The sequence below is a fragment of the Aotus nancymaae genome, unplaced genomic scaffold, assembly GCF_030222135.1.
Source record: "Aotus nancymaae isolate 86718 unplaced genomic scaffold, 86718_ANA_hifiasm-v0.15.2.pri h1tg000036l, whole genome shotgun sequence".
In the NCBI taxonomy this organism is placed as follows: domain Eukaryota; kingdom Metazoa; phylum Chordata; class Mammalia; order Primates; family Aotidae; genus Aotus; species Aotus nancymaae.
In genome coordinates this window covers 39746660-39762897 of record NW_026988450.1, presented here as the reverse complement: position 1 = coordinate 39762897, position 16238 = coordinate 39746660, and the positions used below count along the sequence as shown (strand labels likewise).

At 34.2% G+C, this 16238-nt stretch overlaps 1 protein-coding gene across 1 annotated transcript in view; it reads right to left on the bottom strand.

Moving 5' to 3' along the window:
- Positions 1-16238, bottom strand: part of LRRC69 (leucine rich repeat containing 69) — a 102333-nt gene that overhangs the window by 51353 nt on the left and 34742 nt on the right. Inside the window, 1 exon segment of the mRNA XM_021675786.2 lies at positions 16153-16229. Coding sequence (XP_021531461.2) covers positions 16153-16229 — 77 coding nt within the window.

Sequence of the window (16238 nt, the reverse complement as noted above, 5' to 3'; positions counted from 1 at the left end):
ATTTAAAAAGTTGTTTGAAAAGATAAAATCAACAAGGCATTAGACTAAAAAAAGAAGATTTAAATACATAAAATTAGAAATGAAAAAGGATACACATTAAAACTGATATCACAGAAATACAAAGGATTGTTAGAGATTATTATGAACAACTATACACCAAAAAATTTAGAAAACCTAGAGAAAACAGGTAAGTTTCTGCACACATATAATCTAACAAGATTGAACCAAGAAGAAATAGAAAACCTAAACAGATCAATAATGAGCAATGAGATTGACTCAGTAATGAATCTCCCAAAATAAGCAAACAAAGCCCAGGACTGGATGGCTTCACTGCTAAATTCTATTAAACTTTTAATAAACTAACACCCACTTTTCTCAAACCATTCCAAAAAATTGAAGAGGAGGAAATTCTTCCTAACTCATTTTTCAAGGCTAGCATTTCCTTTATACCAAAACCACATAAGGACACAACAACAAGAAAAACTACAGATGAACATAGATGCAAAAACCTTAACGAAATACTAGCAAGTGGAGTCGAACAGTACATCAAAATGATTATACACCATGATCAAGTGGATTTATGATATGGATACAAGGATGGTTCAATATATGCTGATAAGTAAATATATGATACATCCTATCAACAGAATGAAGAAAATAAATCACAGAATCATCTCAATAGATGCAGAAAAAAATTAATAAAATTCTACACCTCATCATGATAAAAATTCTCAACAAATTAGATATTAAATGAATATGCCTCAACACAGTAAAGGCCATATATGATAAACCCACAGTGAAATCATAGTGAGTGAGGAAAAGCTTTCAGCAGGGAAAAGAAGATCACTTTTTGAAATCTGAAGCAAGATAGATTTCAAAATCTGTCTTGGTTTTTGAAGACAGATTTTGAAATCTGAAGAAAGACAAGGATGCCTATATTTTTACTACTCTTATTCAACATAGTATAATACTCATATTAGTCCATTCTCACACTGCTATAAAGAACTGCCTGAGGCTGGGTAATATATGAAGAAAAGAAGTTTAATTGACTCATGGTTCCACAGGCTGTACATGAGGCATGGCTGGGGAGTCCTCAGGAAACTTACAATCACGGCAAAAGATGAAAGGGAAACAAGGTGTATCTTCACATGGCCAGCAGGAGAGAGAGTGAAGGAGGAAGTGCTCTGCACTTTTAAACAATCAACCAGATCTCATGAAAACTCACTATCACAAGAACAGTATGGGGGAAATCTGTACCTATAATCCAGTCACCTCCCACCACATCCCTTCTCCAACATTGGAGATTACAATTCAACATCAAATTTAGGTGGGGACACAGAGCCAAACCACATCAGCACTGGAGTTCCTAAGAGAGGAATTAAGCAAGACAAAGAAATAGGAAGCAATGAAATTAAAAATACAGGAAGTCAAATTGTCCCTATTTGCAGATGACATGATCTTATATTTTAAAAAAATGAAAGATTCCACCAAAAAACCTGTTTGAACTAATTAACAAATTCAATAAAATTTAAGGATACAAAATCAACTAAACAAAAATAAGTAGTAATTCTATATACCAGTAATAAAAAAATCATCAAGAAAAAATTCATCCCATTTACAGTAGCTACAAAAGTTTTTGTGAAGCTAAAAATAAATTTACCCAAAAGGTGAAACATTTCCACAATGAAACTTACAAAATACTGATAAAACAAATTAAAGAGAACACACACAAAAAAATGGAAAGACATCTCATGTTCATGGATTGGAAGAATTCATATTGTTAAAGTGATAATATTACACAAAGCAATCTACAGATTCAATGCAATCCCTATCAAAATACCAATGACATTCTTCACAGAAACAGAGAAAGCAATTCTAAAATTCATATGGAACCACAGAAGATCCCAAATAGCCAAAGCAATTCTGAGCAAAAGGAACAAATCTAGAGTCATCAAACTACCTGACTTCAAAATATACTACAAAGCTATAGTAACCAAAACAGCACAGAACTGGTTTTAAAAAGACACTTAGACCAATGGAACAGAATAGAGAACCCAGAAATACATCCACATAATTACAGTCAACTGATTTTTGACAAAGGTGCCAAGAACATACTGAAAGAACAGCCTCTTCAATAAATGGTGCTGGGAAAATTGAATATCCATACACAGAAGATTGAAACTAGACTCATAAATAAAAATCAACTCAAGATGAATTAAAGACTTAGATGTAAGACCTAAAACTATAAAATTACTACAAGAAAACATAAGGGAAGCACTTCTGGAATTGGTATGGGCAAAGACTTTATGGGTAAGACTCAAAATCAAAATAGAAAGAATAATTTTAAAAAACAGAATTAAAAAAAGACTCAAAACTAAAGACAACAAAAGCAAAAACAGACAAGATTACATCACACTTAAAAGTTTCTGCATATTAAAGGAAACAATCAGCTGAGTGAAGAAATAACTTGTAGAAAGGCAGAAAATATTTCCAAACTATTCATACTACAAGTGATTAATGTACAGAATAAAAAAGAACTTAACAGGAAAAGGAAACCCCAAATAATTTGATTTAAAAATGGGTGAAGGATCTGAATAGAACTTTCTCAAATGAAGACACACAAATGGTCAACAAGTATCTGAAAGACATGTCCAACATCACTAACCATCCAGGAAAATGCAAATCAAAACCACAGTTAAGACATATTTCAACCCAGTTAGTATTGCTCTTGTCTAAAAGACAAAAATAAATAAATGCTGATGAGGACACACAGAACACTCATACACTGTGTCATGGAAACATAAATTAGCACATCCATTATGAAAAACAGTGTGAAGTTTCCTCAAAAATCTATAAATAGAAATACCATATGATCTGGCAATACCACTACTATTTTCAAAGGAAAAGAAATCAGTATATCAAAGAGACATCTGCACCCCCATTAGTCAACTGAAGTATCCATCAACAGATTAAAGAATAAAGAAAATGTTGCATATATACATGCAACAAAAAGAAAATTATTGCATATATATATATTGCATATATATATACACAAAAAAAGAACATTATTCAATCATAAAAAAATGAAATCCTGTTAGTTGATGCAATATGGATGAACCTGGAGAACATTGTGTTAAGTAAAATAAGTCAGGCAGGCATAGAAAGATAAATACTGCATGTTATCACTCATGTGTGAGCTAAAAATGTTGAGTTCATAGAAGTAGAGAATAGAATTGAGGTTATAGAGGCTGGGAAGAGTAGGGAAGAGGTGAGGATAGAAAAACATTAGTTAACAAATATAAAATTACAGCTAGATAGGAGAAATAAGTTCTAGAGTTCTATAGTACTATAGGGTGACTATAGTTAATAATTTATTGTATATTTTCAAAAAGCTGAATTTCAAATAGATAAGTTATTGAATGTTTCCTACACAAAGAAATAATGAATGTTTGAGGTGATGTGTATGCTAATTACTCTGATTCAATCAATACACATTGTTTATATGCATAAAAATCTCACTCTGTATCCCATAAATATGTACAATTATTATGTGTTGCTTAAAAATAAAAAAAAAAGATGGAGGTATGTAAACATAAAGTTCTTGCATTGTCTAAGAGGAGAGAATAAGTACCAATAAATAATTTTCATAAGCAAGCAAGAGTTTTTAATTTTTAGGGTAGTCTGTTAAAAGAATAGAAAAATGGTTCTCCTTGAAGAGGTTTTTCACATCCCTTGTTAGCTGTATTCCTACATATTGTATTATCTTTGTAGCAATTGTGAATGGAAGTTCATTAATGATTTGGCTCTCTGCTTGTCTATTGTTGGTGTATAAGAATGCTTGTAATATTTTTTGCACATTGATTTTCTATCTTGAAACTTTGCTGAAGTTGCTTATCAGCTTAAGGATCTTTTGGGTTGAGATGATGGGGTCTTCTGGATACAGGATCATGTCATCTGCAAACAGAGACAATTTGATTTCTTCATATTTGAAAACCCTTTATTTCTTTCTCTTACCTGATTGCCCTGGCCAGAACTTTCAATACTATGTTGAACAGGAGTGGTGAGAGAAGGCATGATTGTCTCGTGCCAGTTTCCAAAGGAAATGCTTCCAGCTTTTGCCCATTCAGTGTGATATTGGCTGTGGGTTTGTCGTAAATAGTTCTTATTATTTTGAGATATATTTCATCAATATATAGTTTCTTGAGAGTTTTTAACATGAAGGGATGTTGAATTTTATCAAAGACCTTGTCTGCATCTATTGAGATAATCATGGGGTTTTTGTCATTGGTTCTATTTATGTGATGAATTATGTTTATTGATTTGCATATGTTGTACCAGCCTTGCATCCCAGGGATGAAGACAACTTAACCATAGTGGATAAGCTTTGTGATGTGCTGTTGAATTCAGTTTGCCAGTATTTTATTGGGGATTTTTGCATCAATATTAATCAGAGATATTGGCCTCGAGTTTTCTTACTTTACTGTGTCTCTGCCAGGTTTTGGCATCAGAATGATGCTTGCCTCATAAAATGAGTTAGCGGAGAGTCTCTCCTTTTCAATTATTTGGAATAGTTTCAGAAAGAATAGTACCAGCTCCTCTTTGTACTTCTGGTAGAATTCAGCTGTGAATTCATCCGGTCCTGGGCTTTTTTTTCTTTTCTTTTTTTTTTTGGTTGGTAGGTTATTTATTGCTGCCTCAATTTTAAAACTTGTTATGGGTCTATTCAAAGATTTGACTTTTTCCTGGTTTAGTCTTGGAAGGGTGTATGTGTCTAGGAATTTAGGAACTTTTTCTAGATTTTCTAGTTTATTTGCATAGAAATATTTGTAGTATTCTCTGATGGTAGTTTCTATTTATTTGGGGTCAGAGGTGATATGCCCTTTATTGTTTTTCAGTGTGCCTATTTGATTCTTCGCTATTTTCTTCTTTATTAGTCTAGCTAGTGGTCTATCTATTTTATTAATTTTTTCAAAAAACTGGCTCCTGGATTCATGGATTTTATTGAAGGATTTTCATGTCTCTATCTCCTTCAGTTCCACTCTGATCTAGTTATTTCTTGTCTTCTGCTAGGTTTTGGATTTGTTTGCTCTTGCTTCTCTAGTTCTTTTAGTTGTGACGTTGGCGTGTCAATTTGAGATCTTTATAGCTTTCCGATGTGAGCATTGAGCACTACTAATTTCCCGTTTAACACTGCTTTAGCTGCATCCCAGAGATTCTGGTACATTGCCTCTTTGGTCTCATTGGTTTCAAAGAATATTTTGATTTCTGCCTTAATTTCATTATTTACCTAGGAGTCATTCAGGAGCAGGTTGTTCAATTTCCATGTAGTTGTGTAGTTTTGAGTGAGTTTCTTAATGTTGAGTTCTAATTTGATTGCACAGGGGTCTGAGAGACTGCTATGATTTCAGTTGTTTTGCACTTGCTGAGGAGTCCTTTACTTCTAATTATGTGATCAATTTTAGAGTAAGTGCCAAGTGGCACTGAGAAGACTGTATATTCTGTTGTTTGGAGGTAGAGAGTTTTATACATATCTATCAGGTTCACTTGATCCAGAGCTGAGTTCAAGTCCTGAATATCCTTGTCAATTTTCTGCTAAATGATCTGTCAAATACTGCCAATGGGGTGTTAAAGTCTCCCACTATTATTGTGTAGGAGTCTAAATTTCTTTGTAGTTCTCTAAGACTTGCTTTATGAATCTGGGTGCTCCTGTGTTGGGTGCATATATATTTAGGATAGTTAGCTATTCTTGTTGAATTGATTCCTTTACCATTATATACTACCCTTATTTGTCTTTTTTTGTTTTTTGTTGGTTTAAAGTCTGTTTTGTCAGAAACTAGAATTGCAACCTTTGCTTTTTTCTGCTTTCCATTGGCTTGGTAAATTGTCTTCCATCTCTTTATTTTGAGCCTATGCGTGTCTTTGCACATGAAGGGTCTTGACTCTATCCAGTTTGCCAATATGTATCTTTTAATTGGGGCATTTAACCCATCTACATTTAAGGTTAATATTGTTATCTGTGAATTTGATCATGTCATCATGATACTAGCTGCTTATTTTGCACACTCACAAACCACTGCTCAAGGAAATTCCAACTGCACAAACAATTGGAAAAACATTCCATCCTTGGGGATAGGAAGAATCAATATTGTGAAAATGGCCATACTGCCCAAAGTAATTTATAGATTAAATCCTGTTCCCATCAAACTACCATTGACATTCTTCACAGAATTAGAAAAAAAGTACTTTAAAATTCATATGGAGCCGAAAAAGAACTCTAATAGCCAAGACAATCCTAAGCAAAAAGAACAAAGCTGTAGATATCATGCTACCTGACTTCAAACTGTACCACAAGGCTACAGTAACCAAAACAGCATGGCACTGGTAACAAAACAGAAACACAGACCAAAGGAACAGAATAGGCATCTCAGAAATAAGACTGCAAATTGACAATCATCTGATCTTCAACAAATCTGACAAAACAAGCAATGAGAAAAGAATTCCCTATTTAATAAACGGTGCTAGGAAAACTGGCTAGCCATATGCAGAAAACTGAAACTGGACCCCTTCCTTACACCTTATACAAAAATTAACTCAAGATGGATTAAAGACTTCAATGTAAACCCCCAAACCATAAAAACCCTAGAAGAAAACCTAGGCAATATTATGCAGAAAATAGGCATGAACAAAGATTTTATAATGAAATCACCAAAAGTAATAACAATAAAAGCAAAAATTGACGAATAGGATCTAATTAAACTGAGTTTCTGCACAGCAAAAGAAACTATCACCAGAGTGAACAGGCAACCTACAGAACAGGAGAAAATTTTTGCAAACTACCTATCTGACAAAGGTCTAATATCCAGAATTTACAAGGAACTTAAACAAATTTACAAGAAAAAAAATCAAAAAGTGGGCAAAGGACATGAACAGACACTTCTCAAAAGAACACATTTGTGTGGCCAAGAAACATATGCAAAACCAGCTCAGCATCACTGATCATTAAAGAAATGCAAATCAAAACCATGAGATACAATTTCATACAAGTCAGAATGGCAATTATTAAAAAGTCAAGAAACAACAGATGCTGGTGAGGCTGCAGAGAAACAGGGCTTTTACACTGTTTGTAGGAATGTAAATTAGTTCAACCACTGTACACTGTAGCAGACAGTGTGGTGATTCTTCAGGGATTTAGAACCTTAAATATTATTTGACCCAGCAATCCCATTACTGGGTATAATACCCAAAGAGATATAAATCATTCTGTTATAAAGACACATGCACACATATGTTTACTGGCACACTATTCCCAATAGCAAAGACTTGGAACCTACCCAAATGCCGATCAATAATAGACTGGATAAAAAAAAAAATGTAGCACATATACACCACGGAATACTAAGCAGCCATAAAACGGAATGAGATCATGTCCTTTGCAGGGACCTAGATGAAGCTGAAAGTCATCATCCTCAGCAAACTAACACAGGAACAGAAAACCAAACACCATATGTTCTCACTCGTAAGTGGGAGCTGAACAATGAGAACACATGGACACAGGGAAGGGAACAACACACACTGGGGCCTATTGGGAGCATGGCGCAGGGGAGAGCATCAGAACAAATAGCTAATGCATGTGGAGCTTAATACCTAGGTGATGGGTTGATAGGTGCAGCAAACCACCATGGCACAGGTTTACCTATGTAACAAACCAGCACATTCTGCACATGTACCCCGGAACCTAAAATAAAAGAATTTTTCTAAAAAAGAATAGTAAAATGGTATAAAATTTCATAAGATTTTAAAAAATGAGTCATAAAAAGTATCCAATTATTTCAAAAGAAGGCAAGAAAAAAAGAGAAAAGGAGTACAGAACAAGTAAAACAAATTACATATACCCAGCAGGCTGGGCAAAGTGGCACATGCCTATAGTCCCAACTACTCAGGAGGCTGAAGTGGGGAGAGAGCTTGAGCTCAGGAGTTCAAGACCAGCCTGGGCAAAATAGCAAGACCTCATCTCAAACAAAGAGAAAGAAAGAATAGTTAGATGGATTTTTTAAATGGAGTATTATATGGTATTTATAAAAGATACATGTAAAATATAAGGATATAGAAAGGTTAAAAGTAGGCAGTGAAAACACATATCATGTAAACATGAATCAAAATATATAATATATATTTATATATAATATAGCTATATTCATATCAGAAAAAAATTAAACTTTAAATCCAAAAGCATTATCAGCAATAATTTACAATATATGAGCATGGGGTCCAGGGATCAACATTTTAACAAGCACATTGCTGATTCTTATACATTCTAAAATCTATTTGATAAGAATATGTTTTATTGGGATTAAGGCATAGAGAACATAAAGAAATAGTCAATCCCTTAAATCAAGGTTTTTCAATCTCAACATGGACATTTTGGGCCAGGTAATACTTTGTTATGGGGGACTGTCCTATGCATTACAGAACATTTAGCAGGATCTCTGGCCTCTACTCACTAAATGCCAGTAGAACCACTTCTCAGTTTTCACAACAAAAAATAACTCCAGACATTTCCAAATATCCCGGGGACATGGAGGGAGGGCTAAATCTTCCCTAGCTGAAAATCACTGCCTTAGAACAACTTTGTTATTAATTGTCACAAATTAGTTTTGATTTCTCAGAAGAGCAAAGCAATCACGTTTGTTATGTAAAATCCATATCCACCCACCCATCCATCTATCCGTCTACCCATCCTTTCTGCAACTATTTATTGGGTGCCTACTCTGTGCCAAGCACTGTTATAAATTTAGAATGCATCAGTGAAAGGGAACAAAGTCCCCCACCTCCATAGAGATTACTTGGAGAGGGAAGGGAGAGAGAGAGAAATAATCTAAATGAAAATCAATGTTTAAACAGTCTGTACAAGAGCCACATTTGATTTCAATCAGTCTCTCTTTATAATATTGCTAATTATTTAAGTTTACTTTCTGAAAAATACCGGCCCTGATTTTGAAATCATTTGAACTCCACTTTTACTGCAAGACCAGAAAACACAGAAGTTCTAGCTCTCTGACCTTATGATCCTGTCCTTCCTACCTCTTAACAAGAGAGGTGAATGCTCCTGAAATTTGAGGATCTCCATTTTGAAGGTAAGCAAGGCATCCCTTTTATCTCCTGAATCACTTTCATCAGGTACTTGGCTAGAAGAATAAAATTTTTAAGAGTAGCTAGTGATAGTGGTTGGTGAAATGGTGTTCACCAACCACTATACCATGTGAAACATGATCCTTTGCAGCACATACACTTTATACGCATTCAGGACCAGCCTATCTTTAATTCTAACAAAATCACATATAGAAGTAGAAAGTCAGAACTCAAATTATGTAATTTAAACAGAGATAGTTATATTCTCTAATTTAATTAGGCCTTCAATTTTTAAAACAGAGTTTGAACAAAATCACTATTGCATCTAAGATATTTTATAATTTTTTTCTCTCTGCTTTTCATTTCCAAAAGTCTACCCCATGAAATTTTAGAATTAGAATGGTAAAAGAAGCAATAACATATAATTCAATACCCTCCTCTTCGCCCACCCCCATATAAGAAACAGCAGAAAACATGATCTCATTCTCATAAAAGTAGTGACAGGGAAAGCATTTAGTCAAGTTTTGGAACTCATGAATTCTATATTAGCTAAGCTTACATCACTTACATAAAACCACAGAACCCACAAGGGGTTTCCATTAGAAAAGCATTGGCTTGTGTCCCATTTTTTAAAAGGTCAGTGAATGTTGTTTTAAATGTATGTCTCCTAATAAACTGAGCCACTGAAGGCAGCATTGACAACCAAAGAAAATTATACTATTTTCAAATCAAGGTCAAATTTTAGAGAGGCATTTAATGAGCTTTAAGAATAGGGCATACTTTTCCTTAATCTTAAACCGAGAGAGAAAATAAACTATTCACATGGGAACAAAAATAAAGTGGATCTTTAATGTTGCTAATTGAAAGAGGCAGAACAACAAAGGGGATGAGGCAGCCAACTGGAATTTCTCATGCTATTTGAGCAAAGTGGATACTTCCAAGCAAATCACTAGATTGTGGAGATATTCAGGGATATTCTGGACCACAGCTTTATGGACATTTCCCTGTGTATCACTTTTAAACTTGTAGGTTGTTTTCTACCATTTTGCAAAAGAGTTTCAAAAGTTTTGACAGAAGGCAAACATCACAATTTTACTTTCCCAAGCAGTTTCTTTCCCACAATTGTATTGCACTTTCTAGACCACTTAGGGACATTTTTTTTATCATAGACATGTTTAAATTTGAAACAGATATTCTCCAAGTGTTCAATCAATCTCACAGAAATATTTTTGTTAATGCAAAACTAAATGGTTTCCCTAGGAATGCTTGTCTGCATGTGCACATATTTGTGTGTTACTGCTCATATATGGAAATCATTCTATCTAAGGCAGGTGAGTTCATTTGGAAATGATGAGAATCATTTAAAAATAAAATGGCTTTCTTCACTTGACTTTGTATTAATCACAAATGTATACATATTATATTATATATATATACACACAAACACAGATATATATATATATATGATACTGGGAGTACTGGGAGTATTTGAATTAGACAAGTATCAGACAGAGAGTGACAGCAAACCAGGGTATGTACCATGCTAGACATCAGGCAAGTGTCTGGACCCAAGGACATTATAGCAAGATAAGCTTACACTGGTGTGGATCAAAATCATTCAGCATTGGCTATGAAAAGAGAAATCCTTTTAAATTAAAAATCCAAGGAAAGAAGAGACATCAGGATAAGTAGTAGGCAACAAGTTAAGTGAAGTGTCTAAGAAACAGGGATTTCAGTAATGAGAGGTCCTATTTCCAGAGGAATCTGGTCTGGTCTGGCAAACAGAAACCAAATGAACCAAGAGGGAGAAGGAAAGGATAAGACATAAATAAACAGAAAACCAAAGGCAAAGAGCCAGGGAAAAGAGACCCCTTCAGGGAGATAGTTTATTGGTTCTGTTTTGTTGCCCAAAGAAGGTAAGCCTAAAGAATGTAAAGGAATCTGCAGAAGAAAATAACCTGGAACAGGGCAAAGACAACCTGGGGAATAGGAAGCAGTGTGTGTGTACTGCTGAAACCAGCCACTCTTGTACACCCTTGGGTAAAGATCAGTTGGTTACCTTAACAGTTGCAAGTTAGAATCATTCGGGTGATCTCATGGCTTTGAAAGCCTTCAGACATAACCCTAAATTTGGGGTGGATTGAAGGGGACGTATCTCAGACCAAACCTTAAAATGACAAGAAAACAACATTCAATATCTATCATGTGCCAAACACTAATAATAATTCATATACATTATCTCATTTAATCATTCACTCATTCTATCATTACTAACCACTAACTGTTGTGTGAGACACTTTCCTAGCAATGTGATGATACAAGACCTGTCCAATGTCACATAATGGGTACACTGCTAAGCTAGGCATATTTAATTTTTGTTTGGGAACAATGGATTCAAATCTTCTCCTCACTATTCAAATGATTTGTGTTTCTGGGAAAGTTGCTTCCTTTTTTTTCCTCCTATGTTTTTCATACTGTAAAAGAGGAAACTGCTTCCACTATTCTCAAATTTGATTTATGATAACTCTAAAGAACTCTTGAAGGAAAAAAGGGGCATTGATGAAATGGAATAGGTGTTATAACTATGATTTCCCATAAATAGTCCAAGCATAATTTTTCTTATGACAACATCACTGCATGAGGCTTTCTCTCTTTATATTTTTTTTTTCTTACAAAAACAGTGTGTGCCTACAAACCTTAGGGATATACAAATACTTAAGATTCTTAACTTTGACACAGAATGTGTTTATGGAAGCTACAGATTCACATGAATGTTAATATCATGACTTTGAAACTGAAAGAAAGCAGCAACTGTGGAAAATGTAGCATTGGGTATAATTTACATCTTTTTAAGCATATTTCTTAAGTGTCTACTCTTAAGAAAGCACTTTCTCATAAGCTGTCACATTTATCTGTATCCTTGTAAATGTTTTAGCTACACTTGAGTTTCACTTCCAAACTATAACCACCTGATGCAAAGGGGAAACTTTATAAAGACAAAACTCAGAAATGAAAGTAACACGGTAAAGATTTGGCCTTCCCCAAATTTCTCCGAAATAAAATTTAGTGTTAAATTCATATGCTAATTTTTAGATTGGCTAATGAATAAATGTTCGAGAAGTTTTGTTAATGGCATATATGCACCAAGTACAACCACAGTGTGACCAAAAAGAAGTAAGGCTAACCAAATTAAACAACATATAAAACTCAGCCCCCAACCATATAGGCATTCCTTGTGTTCACATACCAAAATCCTAGTTTCTATGTGAAATATTTTTCAGAGTATATGAGAATTCTATTGCCCAAAGAATGTTCCTTGAGTATCATTTTAGTCAAGGCACAGTGAAATTCTCAGAACCCAGACTCCCAGGGAGCTTAAAGAAAGGCCTTATTTATATAGCATAACAGGGACTGTCCCAACCTGAGACAAAGAATGGATTCCTCAGAGACAGTGGGAGTCCTTAGAGTGTAGCCAAAAGTCTTGAGTGCAAGTTCAAGCTCTGCTACTGTTCCATCCTTCAGGGCAATGGTTTTCCAAGTGTGGTTCCCAGACTTACAGCCTCAGCATTACCCAAGAACATAATAGAAATGCAAACCTGTGGGATCCCCAACCTACTGACTCAGAACCCTAGAGGGAGGGCCTAGCCTTCTGGGTTTTAAAAAGCCATCCGGGGGATTCAGATGCACACTCAAATTTGAGGGTCACTGCTACAGATAAACTGCTTCTCTGGAGTCTCAATATCCTCAGCTCCAAATGCGAATAATGATAACAAATCTGTCTTCTTCAAGGGATTATTCAATATCAGATAGATTTGGTAACTTGCAAATTTCTAGATAATGGCAAAGTATTGATCCAGAAAGATAACTTTGAACACTATTCGTGAATTTGAAAAGTAGATATAATACTACAGGTCCTCAGATAGATTGCTAATGGAGGATTCTAACCAAGAGCTTACTGAAATGTGAAGTTTTCTGTTTGGTCTGCAATGTTTTATATATGATATCTTGCTATAAACTTCACATCAAAGGCAAACCTCATGATGCCCCCTGGTGATGATCATTAAAACTTTTTCTCACTTTTGTCAGGTCATCTTTCTCTTCAAATGATTGCAGTTTGAAAAATAACTGGGCTCCTGAGAGAAAGAGGTGCCAGAGAAAGAAGATCCGTGATAAAAAGATTTTTTAAAAATTGTTTCAAAGGAACTATAAAATTTCAGTAATTTGCTTTTTTTTCTGTTGAAAAGACTGAATCACAACTACTTAAGAGACCAAGTTTTCTGCCCTAAAGAAAGAGATTAGTAATCCTTTCTTCCCGGAAATCCCATGATGATAGTCTATCCCTTTAGCAGCAAATAATAATAAGTTTTTTCTTGACCCATTGTCAAAAGTTATGAAGGCAACAGGCCACTTTCTCCTTAGTATTTTGAACTCAACAATGAAATTAACCACCTACCTGACTTGCTTCTTTGTTCAAGCTAATTAATGGCAGTTTCTTTGATTTTTCTAATTTTAAATTTCTGTCAGTCATTAAAAATCATATATTTATCTTGTTCTTATGATGTCTCCAGGGTCCACTTTAATGTTTAGAGATTTCTTCAAACACAAATTCCAAAGTTTCTAGACAGCAACATCCATATTTGTTCACCTGCTTCCCCAGATTAGAAGAAAGCTTGGCGACAGAGAAGGTACTCAGTAAGTGTTTATGAAATTGAAATGTCATATAAACCTCATCAGTGATATTTGTATCAATTGCCCTAGCAGACACTAAATAGAGTAACAAACTCAATGTTCTATCAAAGTATAATGGGTTAAATAGTGTCCTCCAAGAGTCATATCCACTCTAAACCTTAGAGTATGAATTTATTTGGAAACAGAATCTTTGCAGATATTATTAGTTAAAATGAGGTCATACTGGATTACAGTGGTCCACAATCCAAGGATTGGTATCATTCTAAGAAGAGAAAACAAAGATATGCTCCTTTAAGCCCCAGTTTATAATACTTTGCTATAGCAACCCCAGGAAACTAATATAACAAGCATCAGTGTTTCGTGCACTAACTGAACAACCAGCAGTGTTACCATAGATTGTCCACTGTTCGCTAAAGGCCATACTTCAGAAATATTATTCTCTTAAAGAGAGATACAAATAAAAGACATTTTATTTCAGATCAATATTGTTCTCAAAAGCTTGTTCATTCAAAATCCAATTCTAATTCTGGCAATAAATAAAAATGTTAGAAAAAGTGAACATATTATAAAGAAAAGGTAGAAGAACATCCAATGATTAAAAATCACATAATTGAAGAATATTCATTTAAGGAAAGTGTTTAGAGAAAAGTCCTGGTGAAAATATAGTTTCAAATGTTCAAAAGCCATGTGAATTTCAAAAAAAAAAAAAAACTACTAATTTGTAAAAAAGAGTATTCTTTCTCTGGAAGCTTACCATCCAAAGGCAAGAAAGACTTGAAAAGAATTACTCCATTATGTTGCCCAAGCATATCATCGAAATACCATAGAAAAAGTGGCACAAGAAGGTACCATAGAAGTAGCAGTGGCACCAGTGGTATCATAGAAGAAGTGGCACCAAAAGGCTGTTTTGGAAGTCAAGGAGGCATCACAGGACATAGAGAGTTAAATTAAGACCCAGAGGATAAGTAAAATCATGTCACATTTTCAAGGTCAATATTAGCAATATCCAATTTGTACTAAACATTCAAATCTATACATTTTTGGAAACACTGTGGTGATTCCTTAAAAAATTAAACATAGAATTACCATATGACTCAAGAATTTTATCTGAGTATATTCCCAGAGGAACTGAAAGTAAAGAACAAATGTTTGTATACCCATGCTCATAGCAGCAATAGCCAAAATGAGAAAACAGCCCAAGGTCCCATAGGTGGGCAGATACCTGTGGATAGACAAAATGTGATATATACATGTAACTGAATATTATTTAGCCTTTGAAAGGAAAGAAACTCTGACACATGCTATAAGATGGATGAATGTTAATGGTATTTTACTAAGTGAAATAAGTCAGTAATAAAGGACAAATCTCTGGTTCCACTTACACTACTCTAGGTACCTAGAGTAGTCAAATTCAGAGACATATAGTAGGTTGCCATGGAGGGGGGAAATATCTTATTTCAAGGTATTTACAGAAACTTCTAAAATAGGTGTACAAAGGGAATGGGGAGCTAGAGTTGAATGGATAGAGAGTTTCAGTGGGAGAATGTAAATTTTATGTTGTGTATATTTTGCCACAATTTAAAAACTGTATACATTTTTCTAAAACATAGACTTTATACTCACTTTTTTATATTTGAATTACCTTCAGTATAAAATATTGCTCTAGGAGTAAAAAAGACTGAAACCTCAATTTAGAGTACTGATCAGTCAGGAAAAATAATTAGTGGGTCAACAACTATTCATTGAATACCTTCTGGATAGATAGATTTCTAATTATTACCTTGAATGTTCAAGCATGTTCACTTGGATATAAAAATGCAATAGGAAAAAGTGACATTTCTTTCTCAAAAGTTGGGAGTTGCCAAGACAAACTCTTGCTCAGTATTTGAAATAAAACGAGGTCAAAATTCATTTTCAAATGAGAAAAAAGTGCATTTTTCATTGATTATGGCTTAAAAACAACTAACAAAAGTGTCACCTTTGGATTAATTACAAGTGATAAAAATTTATGCTCTGAAAAGCAGTATTTTCAAAAAGTCAGAGGTGACCAAAAGTAGTATATAATAACCAAAAAATTTAATCATAGCTGATATATTAAAATATTTATGATAGAAATCAGAGTTCACTTAGTTCAAACAAGTTCAGCAGGCACAGAACACAAAGAAACAGGAGAGAACAGGTTTTGAAATTCTAAAACAAAGCAAATCTTTGAGTCATTTGTATAACTTAAGGTTCCAATTACTACAGGTTTTACCATCTGCCCATATTTTTTTCCATTCCCAATAGCATAAACAAAATTATTTTTCAATTATAATAGAAGTTGATTCTACTTACTCCTGATGGAACTATCTGAATAATATTTCCCGCTATGTCTAGGATTTTGAGTTTTTTAAGATCACAAAGTTCCTGTGTCAGAAAAC